The 12,233-nt window shown below is 36.0% G+C and overlaps 1 protein-coding gene across 19 annotated transcripts in view; it reads left to right on the top strand.

The window, feature by feature from the left end:
• GK5 (glycerol kinase 5) overlaps positions 1-9,810 on the top strand; it is an 81,077-nt gene extending 71,267 nt beyond the window's left edge. For 17 of the 19 annotated variants that reach the window (XM_086376175.1, XM_086375853.1, XM_086375020.1 and 14 more), the window contains 4 exons: positions 142-245; positions 1,155-1,214; positions 2,100-2,233; positions 5,490-9,810. In XM_086376175.1, the coding sequence (XP_086232301.1) occupies positions 142-245; positions 1,155-1,214; positions 2,100-2,233; positions 5,490-5,635 (444 nt within the window). In that variant the 3' untranslated portion in view covers positions 5,636-9,810. Of the gene's footprint in view, positions 1-141; positions 246-1,154; positions 1,215-2,099; positions 2,423-5,489 lie in introns of those variants that run through there. The other 2 variants (XM_086374929.1, XM_086376011.1) reach the window with 2 other exon arrangements.
• Positions 9,811-12,233: the final 2,423 nt, after the last annotated feature.

Below are 12,233 nucleotides of genomic sequence, written 5' to 3'. Positions count from 1 at the left end.
TTCATGTTAAAACTGTCTCTAAATAAGCATTCTTTTCTCCTAAAATGGCTATATTTTTATTGTTTTAATATAATATACTTTCAAGTCTATAGATATAATTTAGATCAATAATTGTATATTCTTAACTGTCTCTTACTTTAGGCTCCATTAAATGACCCTTGTGCATGTGCCTCTTTTATGGGTTTGAAGCCTTCCACCAATAAATACCACCTTGTTCGAGCAATATTGGAGTCTATAGCTTTCAGGTACCAGAACCTGCCCTAAACTACCCCCTCCTCACAGAGTATTGCTATTTCCTTTTATTAATTTCTACTAAACTAAATTAAAATTTTTTCTTAATTTTAATTCTTTATACCTTTAGTTTAATTCATACTGAATATGGCCCAGCTAGCTCAGTCAGTAGAGCATGAGACTCTGAATTCATACTATATGATATAATCTGTTCTTATTGCTCTTTGCTATTTTTTTGCATCTTTTTTCTGCAATTAATAGTGCCAGTACCACTTTAGATTTGATATCTGAAAATTGAATGATTTTTAAAATATATAATTTATTATGAATAAAAAATTCAAAATTTGTACTTTGAAAAGTTTTTGTTTTCTCATTCATAAAGGAGAATTCTAACTAGTAATGCTGCTGTGATACTCAAAGATTGATTCACCAAGACTATTCTTTCTGTATATTTCCTTTGGTCTTTTTGTTATGAGTCAGGTGTAGCTTATTAAAATTAAGAATGCAACTGTCATGAATGGATCTAATGGAACACTTGCAATGTTTACATTTTCTCTGATTATAAAATCATTAATTTTTATATTTTATGATTTTTTAAAAATGCCATTTATGGTGTGTCATCCATACCTATTAAATGGATACTTGCTTTACATTTGTATTTGCAAGAATGGTAATAGATTAAATTCAATTCTGAAAGAAAAAGTATGTTCTCTTGTATCACAGTGAAAAACAGAAGGCCCTGAGTCTCTTGCTTATTTGAGCATCTGTTACTGATGTCCAGTTAGCATATTTAATGTTTTCTTTTGCATATTTTATAAATATCATGTAAATAAAACCACAGTTTTTACTATTCTAGATTGGAAAAAATAGAAAATTATTATGATATGAATTGCCTCTAAGTAGTTTCTTTGTTTTTTAACTAGAAACAAACAGTTATATGAGACGATGCAGAAAGAGATCCATATTCCTGTAAGAAAAATCCGGTATGTACACTTTGTTTCTAAGAGATTTCATTAGAAATTAGAAATTAGTGCTAGCTGCTATTGGTATTTTCATCATTAGGATTATTCAGGATTTCAAAAAGAACTTATGCTTACCTTCTTTGCAACGAAATTCTTGGTCATAGGAATTTGGAGAGGACGGAAAGCTAATTTTGGATTTAAGGAAAATATAGACCAATATGGAATTTGAGAGGCTCTGAGCACCTATATCGGAGAAGGCAATGGCAACCCACTCCAGTACTCTTGCCTGGTAAATCCCATGGACGGAGGAGCCTGGTAGGCTGCAGTCCATGGGGTCGTTAAGAGTTGGACACGACTGAGTGACTTCGCTTTCACATTTCACTTTCATGCATTGGAGAAGGAAACGGCAACCCACTCCAGTGTTCTTGCCTGGAGAATTCCAGGGACAGCGGAGCCTGGTGGGCTGCCGTCAATGGGGTCACACAGAGTCGGACACGACTAAAGTGACTTAGCAGCAGCAGCAGCGGCAGCAGTAACACCTATATGTATATTATAAAAATCTTTAATGTTTCTTTTTTGAGTGTGTGGGTATCCTTTTATTATGGAAGCTTCATGTATTTTTTGCCAGAATGTCCAAATGGATTTTTATGTTAGCTTAGTTCACTTGGTCACTAGTCCCAGGACAAGCCGGGCAGGTAGGAAAATTGATGGCAGGAACAAGGAAAATGTTTAAAAATTGTGATCTTCAGGTCAATGCTAAGTGATATAATTTTGGAATTAAAAAGTTAAACTTTAAAAATAAAATCAAGGCTCTAAACAAAGATGTGTGGATCTTTTTTAAAAAGAATAATAATGTTTTTATGCTTTTGTTACAGTAATTTATCTCCAATATCTTGCTCCCCACAGGGCAGATGGAGGAGTTTGTAAGAACAGTTTTGTTATGCAGATGACTTCAGACCTGATTAATGAGACCATAGACAGACCCGTCCACATTGATATGTCCTGCTCAGGCGCAGCTTCTCTAGCTGGCCTTGCTGTTGGTATGTGTGGGTTTTATGAAAATGAGAACTGTCTTGCAAAACCATTTCTTACAGATAGCATTTCTCCTCTCAAAGCACAAAATTACACCAAAGATCTGGAAAGCCTTGGTGGCCATATACTCCATGCATGCATGCCCTTCACTAATAAAATACTCCTATGACCCATACTCTGCTATGGTGGGTCTAGCTGCACCTCTTCTATTCTTGCTGCTCTCCTTCAGTGAGAAGTATGAGGCCAGGAAAATTAATTCTCAACTGCTCTGGTCTTTAGCTTGGGAGTCTCTCTGGGTAAACTTTCTGATTAGATAAGCTTGTCTTTGGCATTATTGTTGTTTAGCTGCTAAGTCCTATCCAACTCTTTTGCAACCCCATGGACTGTAGCCTGCGGGCTCCTCTGTCCATGGGATTTCCCAGGCAAGAGTACTAGAGTGGGTTGCAGTTTCCTTCACAAGGGAATCTTCCTGACCCAGGGATTGAACTTGCGTCTCCTGCATTAGCAGGCAGGTTGTTTACCACTGAGCCACCAGGGAAGCCATCTTTGGTATTAGAAACCACTTTATTCTTCTACTTGTTGAACATTTGTCTAGCTCCTGCTACCACAGTCACTGCTGGGATTAAAGTTTAAATGACATAGTCCCAGTTATGGGAGTCTCCATTGGGAACACTCAGGCAAACCAACCCATTATTTTGCGATAAACCCAGTGAAAAGCTGCAGTATGAGGCAATAGGTGTAGGTTTTCCCAGAGGAGACAATGTATAGTTCAGTTTTGAACCGGTTGGCACACAGCCAGGTGAGGAGAGAATAGAGGGTGAGGGGTCCAGTAGTGAAGGCAGTTCGTGCAAAGGTCCTGGCCCATTCTGGTGCTGATGAATGAGAGCAAGAGGGGAGGCTGGGGAGGTACAGATTTGTCCAGTCACAGGGCTTCTTCATTAAGAGGAGTTCGGACTTGATCTTGAATGCATAGGCGAGCCACTGAAGAATTTTAAGCAGAAGGATATGGATAGATCTACATTTGAACAGATCGCTTTGGCAACTAGTGTTTTCACTAATTAGTTGGGAGGCCAATTAGAGGGTTCCCCAGGGAGCAGGAAGTGACTCTTCCTTGAGACTCTGGGAGTGTCTTCCTGTGTTCCTATATGGAAGGGAGGAGCGTTTGTACAAAACAAGGTATCTTACACTTAAAAGTTTAGGCTATTATTTATTAATTAAAGTTATGGACCGAAAAAGCATCAAATCAAATTAAGGTCATCTTAATCTTTATTCTACTAAAAATTTGTTATCTTGGAATAAAATTGAAACAGTTACTTTCATGTGTTCATTGATTGATGTTTGATTAATTCAAGTTGAAGAAAATAATTATCCCTTAAATTATCATTGTCATTCAAAAATGTTAGTTCCTCTATATACTTCAACTCTTAAGTTTAATATAGTTGATGTTGTTTTTAATAATTTCACATGCCTAACTGAGCAAAATTGGAACTATAATAAGAAAAATGTTCTAAGTATGTAAACAACTCTTGAAAATTGGATAAATTAAGCTTATCATTACAGTAAGCCAAATGCTCATAAGCATTCCAGTATTGTTTATAAGGTTAAGCAAATTGTTCTACACTTTTCACCATATGAAACTAAGTATGTCAGATTCTCTTGAAGCCAGCTACAATCTGAGGTATAGCAAAGAGGTGGACATGACTGGGCACACACTACTACTAAATAAAAAACACAGGCATATTATTCTCACACATAACATAGTGACTTTAATTGTATTTACTTCATTTGTATTTAATTTCAAAACAAAGATACTTTACTAGCTATAGGGAGCAGTTTTACCGTCTTGGAAAATCTGAAATTTCTTTTTTTTTTTTTAAATAATGATTATGTTATATTTATTTGGCTGTGTCAGGTCTTAACTGTGGCATGCAGACTCTTAGCTGCTGCATACGGGATCTAGTTCCCTGACCAGGGATCGAACGCAGGCTACCTGCATTGGGAGGGCAGAGTGTTAGCCACTGGACCACCAGAAAAGTCCTAGAAAATCTGAAATTTCTGATTGGATTATTTCTCTCTCAGAAAATTTAGACATGAAGGCTATGTAGATTCTCTGTATTTTCAAAATTCACCCAGAAACTGGGTGTGTTCAATACATATTTAATAAAATAACTCTTAAAAACATGCAAGAGTTAAAGAAAAAAATATATGCAAGAGTTGACTCATTGGTAAAGACTCTGATGCTGGGAGGGATTGGGGGCAGGAGGAAAAGGGGATAACAGAGGATGAGATGGCTGGATGGCATCACCGACTCGATGGACGTGAGTCTGAGTGAACTCCGGGAGATGGTGATGGACAGGGAGGCCTGGCGTGCTGCAGTTCACGGGGTCGCAAAGAGCTGGACACGACTAAGCAACTGAACTGAACTGAAAAATGTATATGCCTTTAAGTGTAAATAATAAATTCTGAAAATAAGAATTTTAAGAACATATTTATTTTCATGACTAAATTTATCCAATTGTGTAGTATACTAAGAAAAACTATTTCTAGTCTTTTAATAACTTCTATAAATTAATATCTTTAAATACAATTTAAAATGCTGACTTTGTAAATAGAAAGAACGTGACCTGACAGAAAACATTAGAAGAAAGCCTTACATGAAATGTAACAGTTTTAAAAAGAAAGTATTTATTATATTAATTCCTAAGTTTGAATTTTGTGCTTATCCTAGGGAATTGCTTCTTACTTCCAAGATATATGATAGAAATCTTAATTTAGGGAATTCCCTGGTGGTCGAGTGGTTAGGATTCAGTGCTTTCATTGCCATGGGCCCGGGTTCAGTCCCTGGTCAGGGAATTAAGGTCCTGTGCAAGTTGCGCAGCATGGCCGAAAAAAATCTTAATTTATCTTTTTTTAAGAATTGTATAAAAAGAAAGTATACTATTTCTTACTTGGTTTTTTTCTTTCTTTCTTAATAGCTATTCATGAAATTAAATGATGGCAAGATATGGTTATTCTAGAAATGATTTGGTGCCCTTCCATACAGAAATTACTCTGCTAGTTAGAAACCAAAAGATTTTTGTTAAATCCTAGTGTATATTATTCCCAGGGATAGTCAATCTAACAAAGTTCAAAGCAACAAAACTTTTGAATTGTGCTTTAAAGTAGTGACTGTTTACCTTTGCACCAGTTCACATAGCTTTGTAGGTAAACTTTTTGGGCTCATTATTTGCCTTCAAACTTGAGAATAAATTTTTTCATCTATAGGGTTTTGGAGTGACAAGGAGGAGCTAAAGAAACTGAGGCAAAGTGAAATGGTTTTCAAGCCCCAGAAGAAATGGCAAGAATATGAAGTGAATATGGGGAACTGGGTCAAAGCTGTGAAACGCTCCATGAATTGGTATAAGACGTAATCCTGGTGGAATGACTGAAACCACAGAGGGCTGATCATCGGAGGGCTGATCATCGTGATGTGCAGCTGAGACAAAGCTCAGGAATAACAATGAGACCGACCCTGACCAAGAAAAGACTTAAACTGAGCTTTGCAACCCCAGAGAAAAAGCACTGCTTTTTGTAAAACAAAACAAAATACTCATTAAAAAAAAAAAAATGTAAACCTTGGTGAGAGATTATAAGGTAACAATACCTCAGAATTTCTGAATCTTCGTTTTGTACCAAATTCTAAAGGACATTAGCCATTTCCAACCATGTTTTGAGTCTCACGGGGCCTCCTCCTTTTTATACCGCGCCCAAATGAAATAATTGTTTACTGTCTGAGTTAATCGTTCCAGGTCAAGCATCATTCATGTTTTGTTCCAAAATGATGTGGAAAGTGTTCCCTTAATTCTTTAAAATTGAGTGAGCTACTCAAAGTCCATAGAGATAAAAAGAAAGAAGATGACTGAGGAAACGTGGAATTTTGAAACATCAGTATTTTTTGTTTAAAGCCGTAATTGTTCAATGTTGTATCCAATAGTAACTCAATATGTCTCTCTCAGACAGGCTTATTTGATGGCCAGTTGTTTCCTTTATTGAGCTTAAAGGCGCTGCCTTAATTTTCCCTTGTTTAAAAAGCTGAGCTTTTTTTATATATTGCAAAACTCTGAAAAAAAATAATTTTAGTTAATAAAACCAAAATGATTATCGATTCATAAGGAACAAGAAAGTACTGGGTTGGCCAAAAGTTTCCATAACATTTTATGGAAAAACCTGAATGAACTTTTTGGCCAACCCAATACTTCTCAGATAGCATTTCTTTCAAAAATTTCTGGCTGAAGTATAACATCTCATTTTTTATAAAATGCAGGTGGTAAATATAAATCTTGCCTTTCTTCTCTTGTTCTTTTTGTTGAGATGCTAGTATAAACATCTTTTGTTTTTATTAAGTGCCTAGTTGACAGAGCTTCCTTTGAAGACAGTGCCCTAATTGATTGGCGACTCAAGAATTGCCTTCATTGGGATATTTTACTTGTGTGTTGGTGTCTTATTTTAGTCCAGTCTACTCATCTCACCAAGATCCCTGCTGATGGGATGGGAATGCAGTTGTGCTAGTGACTGCCCCTCACGCACTGAGCCAGAGATCACAGGGAGGAGCAGGGAGAGGTCTCCATTGTCAAACTCTCTTTATAGAAACAAGGTTGAGGGGTGAGAGTTGTGAGAAGCTTCAGGCCAGGTGTAAAGTCATCCTAAGACAAGTTGATCACCTTCCAGCATGTTCTCATGTTATTTGCCCCTCCCTACTTATGGACTGGGTTCCTTTTTTTTTTAATTGATTACAATGATCAATTAAATATAATTGATTTACAATGTTGTTAGTTTCTGCTGTACAACGAAGTGAATCAGCTGTCTGTATACATATATACATATATCCCCTTCCTCTTTGACCTCCCTCCTTTCTCACCCCATCCCAAGTTCCTTTTAGATTTGTAGCAATAATGTATTTCCCTCTTAGGCTTTATCACATAAAGTCCTACAGTTACAGAGCTAGCTGCTAGATAATAATGTAATTAAAGAAGTGACTTTTTTTTTTTCAATTTTAAATTCATTTATTTTTTAACTAAAGAATAATTGCTTTACAGAATTGTGTTGGTTTCTACCAGACATCAACATGAATCAACCATAGATATACGTATGTCCCCTCCCTTTGGAACCTCCCTCCGATCTCCCTCCCCATCCCACCCCTCTTAAGTTGATCTAGAGGCCCGGTTTGAGTTCCAAGTTGTACAGCAAATTCCCATTGGCTGTTTATTTTCCATATGGTAATGAAGAAGTGACTTACAGAATTTTGCCGTTGCTATCACATATGTCCATTTCAGAGACCAATAGCGAAGTGAAAATCGCTCAGTCGTGTCCGACTTTTTGCAACTCCATGGACTATACAGTCCATGGAATTCTCCAGGCCAGAAAACTGCAGTGGGTAGCCTTTCCCTTCTCCAGGGAAACTTTCCAACTCAGGGATTGAACCCAGGTGTCCCTCACTGTAGGCGGATTCTTTTGCAGCTGAGCCACGAGGGAAACCCAAAATAGTCATAGTGGGAGACAGAAAAGATCACAGATATTGGATTTGGAAATATTTTTGTTAAACGGTGTTTTGTTTATAGTAATAAATCAGCTCCCTTATGTAGGTAATATTATTTTCATTCTTTCTGTTTTTCAAATTTTTTTTTTTTTAACAAACTTAGTGACCAATTAATAAGCTTTCTTACAGAAGTCATTTGAAACCTGCTCTGTTGTTTTGCTGTTCCTTATTGATTCTGCTTCGCAGAGGGTATGATTTCCATAGGAAATAATTGTCTTTTTGTATTAAGATATAATGCATTGAAATAATATTAACACAGTCCATGGGGTCGCAAGAGTCGGACACGACTTAGTGCACTGTCTCTGTCTCTCAAGTGTGTGTTAGCTTTTTCATTTTCCACATTATTCTTTCTTATTATAAAATCACAAAATAAAGGAGAAATATCTTTTAGTAATGGGCACAGGAAAATAATTTTGAATATCTTTGACTGGAATCAAGCATCTCCTCAAAAATCACTTTTTTCTTCTGTTGGTTTAGAAGCTAATCTTTTATTTTTAGTATTCCTGGCTTTTTTCTTAGGAACAGAGTTTATTTAATCTTTTGTCAGATTTGATCTAAATCACAAATGTGACCACATTGGCTTCTGTGGTTGTAGAAGCTGTTGATTATCAAAATCAATTGAGCAAAAAATTGTCCCATCTTTCTAGTTTATTTTTCATGTGTATGCTGATAATTGAAGTTAAAACTATTTCTGTGCTAATATTTCTCAGCATGTTTTATTTCCTCACTATGGATCTATCAGATAGTTTTAGGAGAGCTGCAGCTATCTTGTCAAGGAGGAGAATCTTACTGTACAGTCCTTCTTAAAGTGGTTCTAAACGCTTTTATACTCTAGACTTACTGATTTTTAAATTTTTAAAATATCCAACCATGCCTTAGTTTCTCAGCCTCAGCATCATTGACATTTGAGGACAGATAATTCTTTGTTTTGGGGTGCTGTGTATTATATGATGTTTAGTAGCAGATCTCTGAGCTTCACCCTCAAGCATCTCTCTACTTTCTATGGCAAAATGTCTCCAGCATTCCCAAATGTGCCTGGGAGACAAATTACCCCAGCTGAGAACCCCTGAGGTAGGCTGTTGGAAGAAAATTGAAGACTCAGTGAATGCAGAGTGTCTGTCCTCCTCCTTTCCTCTCTGCTTCATTGTTACCTTAGGAAAGGTTGTTAGCAAAAAGAAGTGATACTGTCTTAAAATAAATAGCAGTTCTTCTTTGCTGCTTAATAAGGTGGGGAAGGCCTGGCATCCTGCAATTCATGGGGTCTTAAAGAGTCCGACACGACTGAGCGACTGGACTGAACTGAACTGAAGGTGGGGGAAAATGTCATGTTGTAGTTGTCTTCTGCTGTTTTTACCCACCTGCCCTCACCCTCATGTCTGTATTCTCCGTGGTCTTAATGAGTGGGTTGATGACTTCAGTATAGAATTAATGTAGCAGCCAGATCATCTTTGATTTGATCTGCCTTTTTGTTTCCTTTTCATCTCTGAACAAAGGGGATGAGTTCTCTTTTATCTGCCTTTGAGCAAGCCTCTACCAAACTAGAAGTTCCCTGCAAGCAGAACCCATGTCTGCTTCCACAGAACTTAACTCTGTGACTTCCTATTAATGGGGTGAATTTTTACTTTGTGTTTATAAGTGCAATTTTTTTTTTACCTATACATTTTATCCTTGATGTTACATATGTGTATTGACAGGGAGCAGCTTCTGTTTGTTACAGTAAACTATGTTTTCTTGAATTAAGAAGGACTACTTTATTGTGGACATGAGTTTGAGTAAACTCCAAGAGTTGGTGATGGACAGGGAAGCCTGGCATGCTGCGATTCATGGGGTCGCAAAGAGTCGGACACGACTGAGTGACTGAATTGAACTGAACTGAACTTTATTATGAGAGCTATTAATAGAATCTTCATACTGTTTATTTTAAAATTCTTCTTATGTTTATATATTTGCATATCTATTTGTGTAGGGATACTCATCCATAAATACACATGTTAACTTTCTAAGGTACAACTGAAGCTTTTTTTTTTTTTTAACTGAAGCCTTCCTATTCACAGGTTTTGTGTATTTACCTGCAGATGACTAACACATAGAATCTGAGGAATGCCAAACACTCTCATGTTAGAGGGAAGAACCTTCAGAAATAGCCCTTTTTGCAAGGCATTTATACTGAGGACCAGTCTTTAATTAAAAATAATTTAGCCCAGGAGTTTGGCAGTAATTTTAAAACTCTTTGAGGAGGGCCATAGCTGGACCCTGGTGTTCCTCAACTTTAAGTGATTTTAAATAATCTCAGAGATAGCTTAGAAGGCTTGAATCTACCCTGGAGGATTCTGAATCCCTTTGGGAAATTTATATTCTGTTTCTCAATTAGAATTAAAAGCCGGAAATACACCCTGGACCTATTTGGTCCCATAGTTCTCATCCTGCATACCCAGGTCATCTGGTTCAAACCAGCCTAAAGGGATAGCCCCAGAGAAGCCAAACAGGCCATGGAGAATCACATTGTTTTTTTTAAAGCTGTGGATCCTCATGGCTGTAAATATGTTGGCACCAGCATCTGTTGTGAATCTCTAGCCATTTTGTCACCATACTCCCATGGGACCCTTTCCCCTAGAGGGATGCAGGGATGATCATGGGAATGGAAATGATAGAGTCCGGAACCTGCCAAATAAGATGTTTTTAAAATTTGCTATTATTCTATTTTCCACTGTCTTTCCTCCCCACTTTACATTTGGTTTATTAAAACGGCTGTGTCTGTACAGATATCTCTATTGTTAAGGAAATACATGATAAGACTTCCAATTTAAATGAACCATATCTTTACAAGAAACTGCCAAACTGTTTTCCAGAGTAGCTGTACCATTTTACATTCCCACCAGAAATGTATGAGCGATCAACTCTCTACTCACCAGCATTTGATGTTGTCACCATTTTTTACTTCAGCCACTTTGATGAGGATGTGGTTTACTCAGTGTGGATTGAATTTGCATTTCCCTGATTAATAATAGTGTTGAACATCTTTTCATGTGCTCTTTTGCCATCTGTTTATCTGTCAGTGAAATGTCTGTCCATATCTTTTGTCCATTTGCTAATTGTGTTGTTTGCTAAATGAGCCATATCTTTAAGGGAATATCTTTTTTAAAAATTAAAAAATAATCAGTCCAGTGACTTAAGTCACTAAGTAGCATTTTCAAATTCTCCTGGGCAAAAATGTACATAGTATTTGAACATGATTTTGTAATGTACTGAGCAGAAAAACATTCATATTCTTTTCATACTCATTATACAATGTGATGCTAATACTATATAATAGCAAAATAGTTTTTTTTTTTTTTTGCAAAACAGTTTTAAAGATACGTCAGAATGTTAAATATACAAATACATGTCTTGAACATAGCTACCATAATGCTAAAATATTCTTTATTTTAAATAAGCTGACTTGTGTAATTGTTTCAGAATGATTTTGTGGAAAACTAATTAGAACTTTCCTATTTGTACAAGACAGTTATTATAATATCCCAATTCATCTGTATCAGTAAATTTATCATTTTATTTTTCTGATGTTCTTTATGAACTTCATAGTTTTATTAAATAGTCATGGAAAACCTCACAAATCATTGTTAAGATCTATAGATGAAATTGAGAATGCAGAATAAAAGAAATCTTTTTCATGTATATGTGAATTTTCCCCTTACCTTTTTGTCTGTTTTTAACTTTGGATTCATTGAAAAATTTTACCTGGAAATTGTTAATATTATTTCCTGTTTTGGTTTCTGCACATTAAGTATGTCACAGAAGAATAAGCATATGTTAACTTCAGTTGTGACTCAAGGTAAGTTTGGTCTCGTGTTTTCCTTTTAACTAGAAGAAAAATTGGGGCTTAATATGATTAGAGAAGAAAGGTTTTCTGTAACTCTGCCTCTTTAGATACTGTTTAAACTTGCTCTATATTCTACTTTCTTGCACAAAGGAAATTGCTAGAGAAGAGATGTAATTTTTTTGTAGTGGGAAAAAGATGATACAGTCTCTTGTGAAAATATACTGTATACTTAAATGTTTAGGAAATTTTTAAAATAACTGGAGAAAACAATTTCAAAGGCTAATATGATGGAATTAACCTAGGAGCTCTTAAAAATCCATTGTGAAAATTATTATTAAAATTATTTCAAAAGTTACAATAAAACAGTGAGTGATGATCTATACATATTATGTATTAAAGCCATTTTTATTTAATGTTTCTCTGTTGCTTCACATATGTACACATAAATAGTGATATCCCGATGATCCTGGTGGAGGAGTCATCAGACAAATCTAGATTCTATTCCCTGATGGAAGTGGAGCCTGGTTCATTCTGCAGTAGGAATTTTGAAGGATGATAAACATCCAGTTATTAGAAGAAAGGAAGGGGTTTGTTTTTTGTTGTTGTTCAAGTC

The sequence above is a fragment of the Bos grunniens genome, chromosome 1 (assembly GCF_055505025.1).
Source record: "Bos grunniens cultivar Pamir isolate PY7600 chromosome 1, Bosgru_T2T1.0, whole genome shotgun sequence".
In the NCBI taxonomy this organism is placed as follows: domain Eukaryota; kingdom Metazoa; phylum Chordata; class Mammalia; order Artiodactyla; family Bovidae; genus Bos; species Bos grunniens.
Note: the sequence above shows the minus strand (reverse complement) of the source record. Positions and strands in the feature narration are given on the sequence as shown.